The sequence below is a fragment of the Camponotus vicinus genome, unplaced genomic scaffold (assembly GCF_025532165.1).
Source record: "Camponotus vicinus isolate PSW18456_S1 unplaced genomic scaffold, iyCamVici1.0 SCAF_8, whole genome shotgun sequence".
Lineage (NCBI taxonomy): Eukaryota > Metazoa > Arthropoda > Insecta > Hymenoptera > Formicidae > Camponotus > Camponotus vicinus.
This window is the reverse complement of record NW_028141980.1, coordinates 13,634,703-13,651,680: the sequence shown is the minus strand read 5'-3', so window position 1 is coordinate 13,651,680 and position 16,978 is coordinate 13,634,703. Positions and strand designations below refer to the sequence as shown.

General features: G+C 36.0%; 1 protein-coding gene and 1 long non-coding RNA gene across 3 annotated transcripts in view; one reads left to right on the top strand and one right to left on the bottom strand.

The window, feature by feature from the left end:
* Positions 1-1,236: 1,236 nt before the first annotated feature.
* F (espin protein forked) lies at positions 1,237-16,542 on the top strand. Of its 2 annotated transcripts, XM_083107503.1 has the most exons (13): positions 1,238-1,852; positions 2,039-2,354; positions 7,088-7,216; positions 7,567-7,840; positions 9,054-9,255; positions 9,972-10,150; positions 10,458-10,530; positions 11,214-11,362; positions 12,631-12,883; positions 13,762-14,108; positions 14,469-14,644; positions 14,838-15,028; positions 15,605-16,541. In XM_083107503.1, the coding sequence occupies exons 2-13, from the start codon at positions 2,343-2,345 to the stop codon at positions 15,834-15,836; spliced, it is 2,217 nt and encodes a 738-aa protein (XP_082963629.1). In that variant the 5' UTR covers positions 1,238-1,852; positions 2,039-2,342; the 3' UTR covers positions 15,837-16,541. The 2 variants fall into 2 exon arrangements, with proteins under 2 accessions (XP_082963630.1, XP_082963629.1); XM_083107504.1 differs by having other exon boundaries at positions 1,237-2,354; positions 7,091-7,216; positions 15,605-16,542.
* Positions 7,824-16,978, bottom strand: part of LOC145976438 (uncharacterized) — a 95,100-nt gene continuing 85,945 nt past the window's right edge. Inside the window, exon 3 of the long non-coding RNA XR_014440232.1 lies at positions 7,824-7,910. This is a non-coding gene — a long non-coding RNA (uncharacterized LOC145976438). The remainder of the gene's footprint in view (positions 7,911-16,978) is intronic.

The window sequence follows — 16,978 nt, the reverse complement described above, 5'->3', positions numbered from 1 at the left end:
TTGTTCGATTAATTAGTCACGAGAAGAGAACAATACTAAAGTAACCATTATCGCAACTATAAAATGAACGGAAAAAAGGAACGATCCATACTGAAAAGATCGGCTTTCTTCATGTGAAATTGAGAATTGCTCAATCCTATAAATTACTAGTATTCGCAGGAAATTGTATGATAATCCTACGAATTATGAGTTTCTATTCATAAACATTTATTGTTGCAAAAACTGACAAGATTCGCACTGAGACTCGTAGCGGCACCTGCGACAAGAGATGCAACGCAATAGCACAAAGATCATTCTTTACAGTTATAGTGAGATCAGGCGAGAGGAGGTGAGAAAACCGAGCATGGTGGGAGAGACATAAGATGCCGCTAAGAGAAGAAAGAGCGGTGCCACCTCGTGGCGACGACGACTTCTCTCTTGTCCATCTTGCTCGAGAAGAGACTTCCTTTTGCATATCTCGAGAGAAAGAACTAACGGCGAATGCAGATGCATGTTTAAAGAAAAAGAACTCAATCTCCTGTGCACGCTTTCTAAGTCGCGTTTACTTTTCAAGAGGATACGCGTTGCCTTCTCGTTAAACTAAAATATAAAATAAAAATATTGATACTAATTTGTGTTGATAATTGCTATGTTTTGATAAAAACTTTCGTAATCAAAAAATAGTAAAAGTGAAAAAATGATGAATCGAATTTTTCTGTTAATTTTCATTTAAATTAATGTAAAAATTATGTTAAAAAATTAATCTAATGCATTATGTAGCACATTATATCCTCTTAAATGCCCAAGAATTTCCAAATACAATTTCTGTCACATAATAACGCAGCATTAATATACGGAGAAAGAGTAAAATTCCCCCATAAATAGCGTCTATAGATATATAAAGAACAATAAACGTCTATAAAGTGTCTATAAAAGCGTCTATAAAGCGTTTATAAATATATAAAGAACAATTCCCAAAAATTTCTTAAATATTTATTATATAAAATCAATTGAAAACTTTGAAGATTTCTGCCAATAAAAACTTTCCGAGGATTAGCCGGACATCCTATCAAAAATCACTGGTAAACTGGAGCGTAGCGGAATAACGTCGCAGGATCTGACGACGTCGGGAGTAGGGCAGCGCGAGGAAAGGCAAAAGGACGAGAGATCCGAGAAAAGTCTCTCCGATGGACAGAGCGCCGAAGAGTCGCATCCCTACCTCGGCATCTATCGTACGAGAACAGGTGGGCTCTCGGCGATCTGCTCGAGAGCGATGAGAGAGTCCCGGTCCGCCGCTTCCTGCGCTCGCACCGGTCTCCTCCGAGAGAGAGAATCGTGCTCGTGTGAGTTCGTTGGCCGACCGTCACCCGCGCACGCCCGTTTTCCCGATCGCTCTCCTGCGCTGATCACTGGACTCTGAAAGCTGAGCGTGAATTCTGGAAACCGGATCGGAAAAGGGCACCTGGACCCGATAAACGTCGACGCTGATCCGATCGCGCTTCGTCGTTCGAAAAGGAGAAAACCTGGTGCACTCGCAGTTCGAGAAATCGACCCGCGTCACCCGGCAAACCAGCCGGCAGGTGCTAACTCGCGCGTAACTCCGGTGTTAGCTTTGAGTCACAGTCGCACGACTGCTCGCGTTGGCCGGACGTGCTCACCGAATAGACAAGAGTCAATGAAAAATTGTGTGTGGAAAGTTTCCAGAATTTTGGACGATTCTTCTGCAGAGAAATTTAAAAATCTGGATACCGGAGATATCCTGAGAATTTTTTTCAAAATGGAAGATTTTGGATGGAACAGAAGATAATCAGCTGTGCAAGATCAAAAAGATTCTAAGAATATTTTCAAGTATGATTAGTGATCAGGATTGACCGTAAGAATTTAACAGAGATTTTTAAAAAGATTTTTAAAAATTTAAATATTCCTCGAAAGATAAAAAATCAGCATAAATTCAATTTTTGGAATCTGTGAATCTGTTAATAAATTTGAAAATTTGAGATTTAAGAAGATCAAGAGAAGCTGTAACAGCTTAAAAATTTCCGAGGGTTATTTTTGAAAGAATCTGGATCCAGAGGATTCATCTGCGAGGAGGATCAGCAATTTGAAAGATCGACACGAAGCGGAAGTACCGTTGTCTCTCCGATCGTTCTGGGGATTCGCGGATGAACGGCCTTGACGGCACGAGCCTTGACGAGTCTCGGTCTGGTCCAAACTAGGACAACGGAGCGAGCGTTCCGATAAATGTACGGAAATCTTCTTCTTCTTCTTCTTCTTCTGGAGTAAATTTCCTCGAGCAACGAACGGATGCTCTGAGACTTTTGGTTTCCAGCATTATATACAGCAGCGGTGAAATCCGGTTTTGCATGGGTGTATACGTAAGTGAACCGTAATCCATAAGTACCGTAATGTCATGAGCATTTTCCCCTTCCCCCATGTGCATGAGAAGCAACGTTTAACATTAATAAATTCTCTTCGCGGTCCAATATAACTCTGTGGCTTCGAAATAATATGTTATTACACTTTACATTAAAAAAAAATTGACAAAATACATTGAAATATTTACATAAAGCGTCTGTATTTTTCGGGACATATATTTTTTTAGAGAATATATATCATATTTTAGACTAGATACATATACATTTATGAGAATTCGAAATAAAAGAATTCGATTTATTCGCATAATTGTTCAATTATAATAAAATTTAATAAATAATAATACTTTTTTTAAATTTAGAATTTATCATAATTTTTTAAAATTTAATTCGAAGAATTAATTTAAAGATCAATTTTAACGTCGAATTTCTCGACGACGACTTGAAAGTTCGTTGTAAAATCGGCTCGCTGTAACGGAGAACTGCGGTTTCTATCGTACGATCCGGTTTTGCGTGCAAATCTAATAGCTGCTACTTTTCACTCATAACGAGCGGCACGCACGTTCATGCGTATTACAAAAAATACACACTTAAGTGCAACAAATGGTGCAATGAAATAAAAAATTGCAAAAAATCGCACACACAATATTCAAAATAATTACAAGTACCAAGATAATTACAAGACCAGATTATTTTCAATCGTTATAATTTATTCCAACAGTTAGCGATATTTATTTTTTGGCACAAATTAAGCGACATTTTTAACATATGTTTCATTTTAAATTTTGTTAAGATAGCATGCAACGTATAATTATATACGTACGTATTTAATTTAACTTAAAGTATCAAGTGTGGACAAGTCATATATTTAATATAAAATGTGTTACCATAAAGATGTATAAAATATAAAATATATAATATATGTATAGGATACAAAAGATATATAGCATATAGTATACATAAAATATATCAGGAGTGAACTTTCTCCAAATAAATCATTTGTTAAATTTGAAATCAATTTTTGGTGAAAGTTTAGTCAGTCGCGAAATTTTTCGATCAAGAATATCTTCGTAGATACGTTCGTAGATACTTCATTTACGATTTTGCAGTTATGCTCCACCGTTTGATAGCGTATCATTCGTTTGCCGTGAGAAAAAAGGAATCACAATTATATCGCGTATCTTATTTCGGAGTGTGACGAATCGTGAGACCGTGGGTCAGTACGATACCGAGATATTTCTTCGTGTGTGAACGTCAAATGCTGAAGATAAGAGAGACATTAGAGATGCTAAGCATGCAATTCTCAGGCGATAATGAAATTAACGCGCTCTTAAAGCTTTATCTTTGATAATAAAAGTATCGTAATACAAGAAGCAAAAGAGAGTATCGCATTCAAAAGATATAATAAACGAAGAAATATATTATTAATTAAATAGATAATTTCAAAAATGTATTAATTTAATTCGCATTTTTATATCAATCATCATTTGTTTCATTTTTATCATATTTGTTATTCATCTTATATAGAAATAAAGTGTAATAGAATCTTTTAAGATCGATAATCGATTAATTCTATTTAATTTTATTACACTTTATTTCTACAATATATTCAAGAATTATTTTTGAATACTTAAGCATTTGTGGGCATTTTTTATTTTCAACAGTTCATCTCTATTAATATTAATATTAAACATGATAAAAATTAAAACTTTAATAATAGATTATTTTCAAACGAGATTACAAGAAGATAGTTTTTATCTACTTTCTCAATCCGATACATTTGATTTGATGCGTGTCTGAAATCACCGATCCGATAATAAAAATATAATGATAGTTTCATCTACGGCTTTCTAATATTCATCATCGCCCACATACAAACTCATCGATCAATCACTTACAATAAATGTATAAAAGAGAGGGATTTACCACTTATAATTAGTCGGAAGCAAGAAAGGCGTGTCAAACGTTATTCTTAATTACGTAAGCAATGAACCGACGATTAAAGCTATACGTTAACGGCAGTTTAATCAAGACTAGATCTTCGCTTGAATATATATCTGAACGTGAAGAATTCATAATTATCGTAATTGGCAAATACCTAAGTAATGGTAAACCAAAAGATTTTGGAACTTCGAATTTTGAATCTCGAGAAAGTTGCAAATTTATTTCATTCATATTCTGAATTCCATTCGTTTTAATTCCGTATCACGTAGGAATGAATTTATTTATTTTTTCTTTTTTTCGCTTTATCGTCCTTCACCCGGTTGGGCGAAAAGCGTATCGTTGGCGCGTAACGCAACGGGATACACGTCACGGGGGAAAGGATTTGCGTGGACGGACATTTTTTCCGGGGTAGTGCCCATCACGGATCGGTGACATCGCGCTGTCATGACTATTTGTCACAATCTGCATCACGATACATTTTCATATCTATCTTCGTAAAAAGCCAAATGCTATCTTGTCTCACGCGATGTTCTGATCAAGGAGCCACAAGAATGCAGCAGACTGTAAAATCATGCTTGCATTTTATCACTGCCGTTAACGTATAGCTTTAATTAAAAAAAAGGCAAAATTAATATTTTCTTCGAGTCAGAAAAAAACATTCAGATTTAAAAATAGATTTTGATGAACTTATGCTACGAGGTACTTGGTAAAATAATAATTATGAGACGTTGGTTGACCTGCATTTAGAAAGATATTTATAAGCTGAAAGATCTCATAATGCGAATTTCTCTTCTTGGTCGGGTCGGAAATTAGAATATATACTTATATATACGCGCGATCGTCAAGAAGTACACTTTTGACTGAAGATTTGTCACTTTTATCGCAACTCTATAGAGACAAATTTCCTCTTACGCGATCGCGCGCTCTTCTTTGCTTTCCTTCTTTCGTCACGCGCCCCAATTACGGTTAAACATACAAATTTACATAACAACATAAGTGTGACGTACACGTCCGCGATGTTGAGGTGCTCGGATATAAATTTAATGATGTCCTGTAATCATTCATTCATCTTTTCTGCTTAATATTTTCAAACGACATATTAATGTCGTAAGTTTTCTAAACATTGCAGACTGATAATACAACGGATATATAATAAATGTTAATTAAACATGGATAATGTAACAGTTGTACTAAAAAGATAAATATTTAATAATGCCTATTACTTTTAATCAATGTCATCCTTAATTTTTAATTCCTCGACCAATAATAAGTTAGTTTTATTCGCCTTCCACAAAAAAACGTCCCGAATATTATGGAAAGATTACCCTTCGGATATACTTTGTCGGCTTAATCGACCGCGTGAGTGCGGAATCTCGCGCTATATCGACACGCAGTTTCACTTCGATGAAACGAGAGCGACTGGGAAGCGGTGCGCGATTTCCATGTACACGGAATTACGCGAAAAAGGAGTTACGAGCTCGGTGGCTTACCGTATAATCTAATTAACGCGCCAACGGTCTAACGCGAAACACTATAAATCCGGCTTTACTCTGGCAACATGCGAGAGTAAAATTTTCCCGCTATGGTTCTATAAAAGCGTGCGACATGTCGTGTTCTGGATCGTACATATCTAACTTGTTCCCGTTTTCTGCCAATCGGAACGATCGATAAGAAAACGTCGACATTCGCTACTCCTTCGCGCAAATCATTTAATTCGATCTACCTTGCTTATTTTCTGTCGTGTTAAAGCCGGTGCGGAACAAAGTATTTTCGATATTACGCGAAACTATCAATTATATATGTGTGATTATCGTTTTCCTTTTATAATTTCACAAATCACCGTATCGCTTTAAAATTATATCGTTACGCATTTATGTTTATTTGAGTTTATTTAGTGAAATCAAGAATCGTTAGTAGAGTTTTGTATTTTTTGTTAACTAGAAATTAACATGCAAAAGAAATATATTAAAAAATTTGATTATTTTTTTTTATTATGTTTATTTGAGTTTATTTCGTGAAATCAAAAATTGTTAGTAGAGTTTTGTATTTTTTGATAACTAGAAATTAACGTGCAAAAGAAATATTAAAAAATTAATTATTTTTTAAGTCACTTTCTACAAAAACAAAACTAAGAAAAGAGAAAATCAAAATTAATAATAAATATATAGATATATAAAACATAATAAAAAATGATAAAAACTCTGAATTAAGTAAAACAGCAATTTCTCTCTATCTTTTTCAGACTATTTAGCTATTCCATAATTGCTCGAAATAGGATATAAATTCCTGACCTAGCATAAAAATTGCATAGGAATATTAATCACTATCTGCACACTTCTACTTTCGCCTTATTACAAGCTGCTTACATATGCGAGGTCTCCAAATAATTGCATCTTCTCGTAACAATAACAATGTTCTCGCGACGTTCGCCGAATCATCGGAGTTTTTCTTCTTCTCTCATGGAGTAAACTCTTCTGACAAACGCGAACGAGGTCAGTCACAGACTTTTGCGCAACCGTAGGTAATCGCTATTAAGCAATGAGTATTATCGCGAATTCGATAAATGCAATCTTTCTCTCTGAGTTGAAATATGTTGGGTTATATTGAAGATATAATAAAAATAAAAATAAAATAGAAACTACAGATATTTCTATTAGTCGCGTAATAAGAAAGATTGTTTTCGCGATAAATTCCACGAGTTGGGATCGAAATTTTTATTTCTAATAAATCTACCGCGATTAAACGCCAATCACGAATAGTTCTAATCGGTTTTTGCTTGTCCCGATATACAGCAGGAGACCGGCAAGCCTCCTCCTCCTAATGTCACCCCGAAGATGGCCAGGGATCGCGCCGGGTCGGACCACTCAGGTCACATGAGCGATACTACCACGTGCAGCTGCGTCACAAGTTCCATCGAAAAGGCAAGAATATTGATTTTATGTTCAAATACTTTTATTATAATTGGCGATTATCGAGCAAGAAGGTATAAAAAATATACAATTTTCAAATTTATCTCATTTGATATAAAGTATAGATATTTGTCGTATATATTTTTGCTAGGAAATAAGAAATTTCTCCACATGCTAAGGCAGAATTTGATTTATGATTGTATCCATGATATATAATTGAACTTTAGAATTCTCATTTTATTTTTATTTTCTTTATTTCATGGGATTTATTATAAAGTATATATACTCAACCATAATTATTCCGCCAGAAATTATTCCACCATAAAAGCAAAATTTCAAAGTTTATAAAAAACATGTTGCAGTGTTCGCTGCGAGGCTGTAGGATGTTCCAAGAACCGTTCTTCCTGCATCCACCAGGTTCTCGACCACGGGACGGCATCTACATAAATCCCATGAGTGCATATATCGGTGAGCCGCCCAAGCCCAAGGACACGGGCGAGTCCTTCTACCTTCACAGCCCGCACGATCTCGTCTATACCAGGATCACGCGACTGTTTGGCGACGCCGAGAAGCAGCGGAACGGCGTCGCGGCGGATCAGCGTCATGTGGCAGAGAGGAAAGACGATACTCTGACTGGTAAGTAGCACGTCCCAGATATTTCATTGCTACGTTGTAATGCGATGCACACGGTGTTCAGGAAGTATGCCTAGTATTATCGAAAGTGAAAAAGTATCGTATGATTATTTGAATTTATTATTAATTCTTTGGTTACATTTATTATTAATTCTTAGATATAAAGTGACTGGCAAGAAGTCCTTAAAGTTTAGCTATTATAGTTATCAAAAATGTGAAAATTCAAAGATACTTTTTGATCAAATATATTATGCGATTCGAGTGCAAAGAAAGATGAATTCGATCGAATTATTTATAGATGAGACGAACTGAGACGATGTGTAATTCTGGCGCACTCTGTGTGCTCTGTTGATTCTCGACAACTGCTATGGCTCCAGGGCGACCTCAATTCGCATCCAATGTTCGGCATTGATTTCTCTATCTCTCTTTGTTTCGTTTTTCCTCCGATGATATTTACAAAGTCTCGCATTCGACTAAGCAATGTTGAAATCATTTGCCTTCGTTGCTCCCACTTCATATATAAGAATAACATATTGATTGATCGAACTTCTAAGAAGCTAGGACGTTTTTCTCGTTAGAAAACATTATTTAATAATTAAATATAAAAATTATACATAAATCGATTATTTGCAATAGTCTCATGTATCTGAGAACTTGACTCAAAAAATATCTTTTCCATCCATTTTATTTTACAAATTTAGCGAGTTTTACGAGCGACGTATGATTAATCTACGCAAAATTTCGCGGGATTTGTCTCGGGAAAAGAGAGAAGGAGAGATACTTGGATAATTGTCGGGGGAGCGAAAAAAGCTACACGCGTCGCAAACTACACGCGCGCTCCGCGAAACCGGGTTAAAGACTCGCGCGCGATTTACCGCGGATACCGTTAAGCCGTTACAGTGCAGTAGCTTTTAATGAGTAAGAGTAATAAGAAGCGCGATCGGCGGACTGATCGAGGTGGGTCTCGTCGCGAAATACAAAATAGTCATCGATTAGAAAAACTAAAGTCAACTTTTATGAAAAATTTCGTCAAAATTACATTTTTTTATAAAATAATCGATCGATTGGCGATTTTTATCGATAGCTTCGCTAAAAATGGAATTTTTGCAAAACTTTTGGAATATGATGTTTCGCATGAGAGGCAACAGCACGCCTCGTCCGTTTTGCGTTTTCTCGTGTGCGATGCGTATATTCCGAGCGAGGCTTTGGCTTTCAGTGAAAGTGGACGTGCACATCAACAACAACGGATTCGTCGGCAGGCCGCATCCCAGTAACGGACACGCAGCCCGCTCTTCCGCAGACCTCGCAAGAGAGCCCTCGGAACACGCTTATGAGCAGATCTGCGTAAGGCAGGAGGAAACGAGTAGCGTGAGCTCGTCGTCGCGCAAAAAGCCGACAGACAATGCCTCCGACAGCAGGTAACACAGTTTAAGCAAGTTTAGTTCGCAAATGAAGTCAAATCAGAAGATTCGATTCAATATTTGTAATCGTTCTTTTAAAATTAAAATTAATCTAAATTTAAAAAATTTTCTCGATTATGAAATTAATTTTCTGGGAAAGAGATAGCTGATTGACAGAGAAAAGATATACGTTAATGATACAGTTAATATAAAAGAGAGAAATTATAAATAAAAAGATTTATAGATAAAAATAAGGTATAAGATATAAATATAATATTCAATATTTTACAAGAATGATTGCATAAAGACTTGCTTGATACAGCAAGCATGTTTTATTAACATGAATACAATGTTATAAACATCGTTCTCAATATCATGAATCGCGTGCTTGCAAGGAGAGAATTAATGAGCGTAGCATAACAAAATTATATCGGGGATTACAAAGCTACAAAAGTAAACATTTTGATAATATCATCAATATGTAAAACGACGTGTGACGAAATTAAAATTGTGTGTATGTGTATATGGCTTTTTAGTCAGAAAGAGAGATCATTAATTTGTAAATATCGTAAAGAGAGAGCGATGATATCGTCATTTTTCATGCTTATCGCATATCTCGAAGATAAACGGTCGAATGCGATTAGATGTGGATAGATATTAAATTTAATCTCCGGAAATCTCTTATAATCGAGAGCACGCGCATCGACAGATTGTTTCTGATTGTTTCATTTCAGTCGTTCCCGAAAAGCCGACAGGCGATATAGTCGATCCAGCAGCGCCAGCGAATCCTCGAACATGAGCAGCGAGATCCATGGTTTGTCTTCGACGACATCCACCCCGTCTTTGTCACGACACAGCAGCAACGAGCGAATTGGCAAGCCAGGGAGCAAAACGAATGCGGAATCGTCTCATGGTACGTCAAAAATCGAAAGTAGCTGCAGTTAATCCAATGACAAAGATGTGTGATGTGATTTTAAGAAAGTGAAACTTTCTTTAATTTTTAAAAGCGATCTACCAAAGAATACAAAGTGAAAGACATTGTGTATCCTCTTTGGAGAAAGTATATTGAGAAATCGATATCGATATTAATTTATAAATTAAGAGATAAAAAGAGAGAAAAAAATAGTAATTAGAGCTAACATTGTAACTACCTTGTAGAATATTAAATCGGTCAAAGAAATGGGCGCTCGCGATTAATCATCTCTGTTCTCGGTTTGCAGAAAGGAAGGACTTGCCCAGTGTGCAGGTGGAAAGTGAAAAGGAGATACGTGTGAGTGGCAACGGCGGACCTAGGTAAGTAGGGCGGATCGATACCGGATTGAGATTTAGCTTTGGCCGCGTCGTTAAGAGAAGGATGAAAGATCGATCGAAAGTCGATCGAGTTGCTCGCCATCATTTGACGCGATTCAACTCACCTTTTTTTCGTTCCTTAACTTTGTTGCTGCCTGTCTTGAGACATCGCATGAATAATGAAAGGATGACCGCTTTCTTACCATGCAGCAGTTTGCGATCGTTAATGCACCGGTAAAACGAAACGAATGTGAATAATCGCGATAATGATTAAAATCCGGCGATCGAGCGGATATCAAATCGATTAGTATCAACCTCAGAAAATTAGAATAAATATCTTCTCTCGAAGAAAAAAAATTAAAGCTATTAAAGCCAAAAGGAAAATGCTCCTGTCATTTTTCCTGTCTTTATTGGTTTAATCATTTTCAATGTTTTCTACTTCTTTGTTTATTATCTGTTATTAAGCGCATGTATTTTTCATTTATTATTCTATTAATTATTCTTCTCTTTATTTATTTTTTTTAGAGATAATAAAATATAATTTAATTCTCTGATTTTTTGTTCTATCATATTTTCGTCATTTCTACTTCTTATTAGAGCCTATCGACTAATAATAATAATATTAATATTGTTCTATGTAATTTTCACAAATACTATATTAAAATCAAGAAATTTCTGTTTTCTAGTCTCTCAAAACCACCGCCACCGCCGCCACCACCACCGCCAGACGATGACATGATAGTCGTCCTGGTAAATGCCAAACCGAATATAGATACAAACGCTGATAAAAAAGACGCGCGAGGAAGCAGCCAGGACGGAAGGAGCGAGTCCTCTGGTAAGGAATCGTGTTTTGATCTCTCTCCGAGTCCTTTCGCTCCCTTGCACGAATGCTGCGTGAAAGTTGCTTTAAAGCTTGACTTTAAACACGTATACTTATTAATAGCCTGACATTTCCGCGCGTGTTTATTGCGCATTTAATTCGAGTTTTGTCTAATGAGAGATTTGCAATCGAAAGAGGATGCACGTTACTTCCGGAATATTTTTATAAACGTACTTATATCGATAATTAAAAAACTAATGATTATAAAGGTTTTTTTAAATAACTCCAATTAAAAGGACGCAACTGTAGTTTCACTTTATTCGCAATAATCGTGAACGGATCCTTTCATTAAGCGAAAAAAAGATTGTTCCTGCCGAAAGCTTGTCTCGAGAGATCACGTCGCGCACGAACGATTTTATTGCCAATTATCGATGTTTAATGACTACCGGTCATCGCAAAGGCTACCTAAAGACTTCCTCGACAGATTTTGTTTAATGAATGGATTCGTTTTAATGACGCTATTTGCAGAATACATTGTCAGGTTTAGAGTTTGTCATCGATACTTAACATCTCCGGAAATTTAATAATCCTCGCTAATTAATTAATTTTTGTCGGAAAGAAGATCGAGTTTCTGAAGTTGATGCATCTATCGGTCTACCAGGAAGTCGTACGCGTGAGATTAAAAATTTATAATCTGCACTGCATTACCGTGTTTTTATCACGCTGTTAATCGCCCGATGATCGGCCGGCCGTGTTGACTCGCGCGAATTGCGCTTATATTTTCGGCGCATTCCTCCCGACACGCTTCGATGCATTCACGTGACGTCGTCGAGCGAGCAATTAACGAGAATCGACTAAGCAGCGATTACAGTTAGCGAAAATTAATTCACCCGATGTTTATCTGCGGGTCTAATTAGACCGGCTCGTGATTTGGCGCGAGGGGCGATGGCGGGGCTTCGTCCCGTCGATCTCGATTTGGGATCGCTGCGGCCCGTACTTCGGCGGTTAATTAAACTGTTAGCGGATCACGCTTAACGCTGAGATAGTCGGCTCACTTACTAGACCATGGCGCTCATCGGGCATATAATATACTTACCTAGATTTCACTTGCCCGCGTCGGTAACGACCATCTCACCCAATGCAAGAGAATATAACGAGGACCCACTCTCCCCCTCTCTTTTCGCCTACCTACCTACCTCCTTTACCTCTTGCACCCTATCGCTCTTTCTCTATCTCTCTTCCGTCCTATCTCTCTTTCTCTAATACCGCCGGTCTCGGAACAGCGACCAACAAGTCCGACGTATCATCCTCCGGCGAGCATCAGCAGCAGCCGGAAGTGCCACCTCCAGCCAGTGCGCCGGTGGATGCGGACGAAATTAAAGCGAGTCAGGCGTCCCACCTGGTAAACAGGCACATGGTGCTGCCGTTCATACCGCCCAAGTTCGCCAACGCGGACTCCAACACTCTACTGAAACCATCCGAATACCTCAAGAGTATCTGCAAAGGGACGTCCAAGAACAGTTTGTCGAAGGCGAGGTCAGTGATCTTTTCTGTCATATACAACGGTGTTTACTTCCGTTTGTTTCTCTGTAATCTTTTGCGTGCAAGTTGCTTCAAGAAACAGCAAAGATCATATCTCGTTGTTTGAATAATCAAATTGATTTCAAAATTGCGATTTAAATATTCCACACGTGGTATACATTTAAAGAATATTTATAGAGCATCGTTTTTTTATGTATGACTCAAGTAAACGAAAAATAACGATGTTATCAATTTCATCTATTTCTTAAAAACAGCATGGTGATTTAAATCTTTGATTCAAGCGGAGTTTAAGCAGAGTTTCATCCACAGAATTCGTATAATTACTTAATCCATTATTTTACAGCGTATTATATGCAGTTTATAAGCAGAAAAAAAATATATTGATAAAAATATAATATTGTTACTTATCATTAACATTTGTAATTATGATTTATCAATTCAAAATATCTTCGTGTATTTAAAAATCAAATTTTATTTTACGATTGAGAAATACCAACAATTAAAGTTTTTTCAGTTACGATGTAGAAACTCGCGTGCGTGTTTGATCTTCTGATGATACATATAGAAACATAAAAAGTTATAATTAAAATAATTATAAGTCATAATTAATGTTCTTCAGAGGAACTAATTTTTACTTATTAAAACAAAATAATATTTTCTTAAAAATTTATAAAATTAATATATAAATATATATATATATATAAAGTCTATATATTAATATGTATATAATGATGTCATTAAACAAAATAAATTCAAATTTTACAGCTCTTCTCTTGAATCTATCTTATACAAATGAAAACGGATTTATATCTTCGAGCAGCGCTATTTTCAAATTTTCTACTCGCGTGACGATGCGAAAATCGCGTTCGCAGGTCAGTGGACAACTTGGACATTCAGAGTCGGAATACGGAGCCGCGAGAAGAGGAGGAGGCGGACGAGGGGGAAGAAACGCGAAGGAGCAGCGAGGAGGTCAAGGGGTCTCCTACGGGTCCCCCGCCACCACCGTTGTCTCCTTTGCAGCAGAGAGCACGAGGTGTGAATCAAGGCTCGAATTCCACCAGTACTGGCAACGAGACCGAAAGCTCCAAAACCCCGCAACCCTTAGCCACGATCAGCATCCAGGACCTCACGAGTATCCAGCTACGACGAACAGGCACGAAAATGAACGCTACCAAGACATTCTCCGCTCCGCCACCGCGCAGCGTGTCTATGACTAACGGTAAGTTAGTCCGCGCACGACACACATGTACATATAATTTAATGCCTTAACGACATGCGAGATTTTAAGCTCGCGCTCAAAGACTTGTGTTTTATATCATATCAAAAAGACATTTATCTCATTGTCAGAGCAATTTTGAAATTATCCTACTTATAATATGTATTTCCTATTTAAAGATAAACAAATATATTTTCACAATGACTGTGTGTAACAAATCCTTAAAATTCGCGAAATTTATAAAATAAAATTGCTATGCTTTCTTGTAAAATTCGAAAATGAAATGAAATTACAGATAAATTAACAAATAAATTTAAATGAATTATTCATGTCATAACGAATAAATTTAAATGAATTATTCAGTTTCGGAGCCATTCTTCGTGCAAAAAACGGACTTGATTGCCGAATTGAAGCGCACCAAGGACATACCAGGTATCAAAAAACTAAAAGTGGAAAGGGCTCAAGTCGAGAAAACTCAGGAGCAGAATCTCATGTCGGAAATCAACAAAGCGTTTAACGTTACAAACTTCGTTGATCAAGTAAGTATTTTACTTTACATTCCTTTCAGAAAACACATATATATATATATATATATATATATATATATATATATATGTTGTGTGAAAGAAATATCTATTTCTCTAGACGTTTGTTTAATTTTTTGCTAAAGGATCTTTTTATAATTCGCTGTAAAGTCCCAAATCACTGATCTTTTATACAATATTTTTGTAGATTCCAGAAAAAGATAGTTCGGGAAATATAATACCAATTTGGAAGCGACAAATGCTTGCTCGAAAAGCCGCCGAACGAGCGAAGAAGGAACTCGAGGAGCAAATAGCGCGAGAGAACGAAGAGAGGCGGCAGAAAGCGATTCCACCGTGGAAGCGACAGCTTCTCGCCAAGAAAGATAACGAGGAAAAGAGGTACAGAGATTAATTAGATTTAGATAAAGTCGAAATTAATTGAAATAGTTCACAGCAATGCAAAACATCTTTACTGCTCCCGACAAAATCTCATTCGATGCTTTTCAGAGGACATTTATTTTATGTTAGTTTATGTGGGATTTAGTCCTACCTGTTTTCAAGGTATATAGGGAGACTAAGTGCCTAAATTATCGCAAGTATTACAATTGCCCCTTGTTGCAATTGACCTTAAGTTCCTCTGCCTCGTGTTACATGCAAAATTATACAATGTACGCTGTGATATTATATGCGTAAATTAAAAGATTGACCAGTCAGAGCTATTGAGCAACAGCTTTGTCCATGAAAAAATACGTCATTATTCGATGACACGTCATTATTCAAAATATTTTGAAGCTTTTCAAATTTTGAACGAAAAAGTAGCAATATCAAGACTCTCTATATTGCATATTTTTTTATATTTTATTTTTTCTTTGTTATTTATTGCATGATTTTGTTTTAACAATTTTATTTTGCCATTTTAATAATTTTTAACATATTAATGTAAGAAATTTTCAAGTATCATGTTATTGGTTACAGACTGAACCAGACACAAGCGCCCGCGTCGACGTCGAAGCTGGAGGTAACGACGACGAACCCGAAGAGGGATCTCTCGCCGGTGGCGGTATCGTGCGTTACTAAAAAGGAAGAAAAATCTGAGGCCGATGAGAAACGTGATGATCCTGCCAAGGACGATTCCGACGACGGTCAAATTATACCTTGGCGGGCGCAATTAAGGAAGACCAACAGCAAGCTTAATATTCTTGATTAATCATCGAGCGTTAAAAATGCTTCTTTCGTTTTTTTTTCAAAAAAGTGCGCGTTATGTAAGTATCCTGCTAAAAATATTTGTTGTTAAACGTATGTTAACGAAACTTATACAAAAAATAAATGTGAGAGAAAGAGAGAGAGAGAGAGAGAGAGAGAGAGAGAGAGAGAGAGAGAGAGAGATATTTTTTGCTAGTTGAGATATAAACGAACATATAACACGGTTCACGGAATTATATAAAATAGGAAGTGTGTTTGGTATTCTCTACAAGACTAGCACGTACTGATATAAATATTTTAAAAAGGAATTGAATGGATATTTTCATATACTTATTGTGTTTAATATCGTTGCAAAGACACTATGCAAATATTCTCATTTATAATTAATATTATAAATTTGAATTTATCTTTTTTTTACGGAAACTGCCAAAGCATAGCGGAGTTTAATGTACATTTCAAAATTGTAAAGAGAAATGTTCAGAGAAATTATCTCCCGCAAAATAATTCCCCTCCAAATTTTTCCTCAAATCCATGAAAAAAGAGACAATCTTTGAAAATACATTTATTGAAATATTGCTTCCAAAAAATATTATGCAAATATTTGATAAAATACATCAAGAAAAGACGAAAATTATGTAAAGAATTGATTATTGTGTCTTCAGTTATGTAATACGAATTAAATGCGATATATGTACATACGAATAAGTCTTATAATTTCGTTTGCATAAATAAAGCTTAAGGCAAAATCTAAGTAATTAATTTTAATCCCACTCTTAAAAGCTGAAAAAAATATTAAAATTCCCTATTTAGTTTAGCTACTACAATTTCACTTTTTTGATTAAGTGTTAGTTTAATCTAATGAAAATTCTTTCCTTACTTTAATTTTATTTTCCTGAGTTTTATATATGTATATATATTTTAATTCGACAATCATTTCAATATTTAATCGCCAAAAAAATTTATGAAATTTCATAAAAAAGTAGGTATGTCTAATTCAAAAGACAGTTGATGAATCTAGATTTGATTAATCGTATGAGAGAGAGAGAAATATTAGCAGTAGCGATAAATACGGCTGATAATAATTAGTTACAGTCATTAAAACGCAGAAGCTAGATCAGCGAATTAATATTGACATTGATTAATCAC

What these genes read in the sequence shown, in the direction of transcription:
- F (XM_083107503.1), top strand. An exon ending in GACAATGCCTCCGACAGCAG is followed by an intron (nt 9,256 to 9,971) that starts GTAACACAGTTT and finishes GTTTCATTTCAG; the next exon opens with TCGTTCCCGAAAAGCCGACA. An exon ending in AACAGTTTGTCGAAGGCGAG is followed by an intron (nt 12,884 to 13,761) that starts GTCAGTGATCTT and finishes TCGCGTTCGCAG; the next exon opens with GTCAGTGGACAACTTGGACA.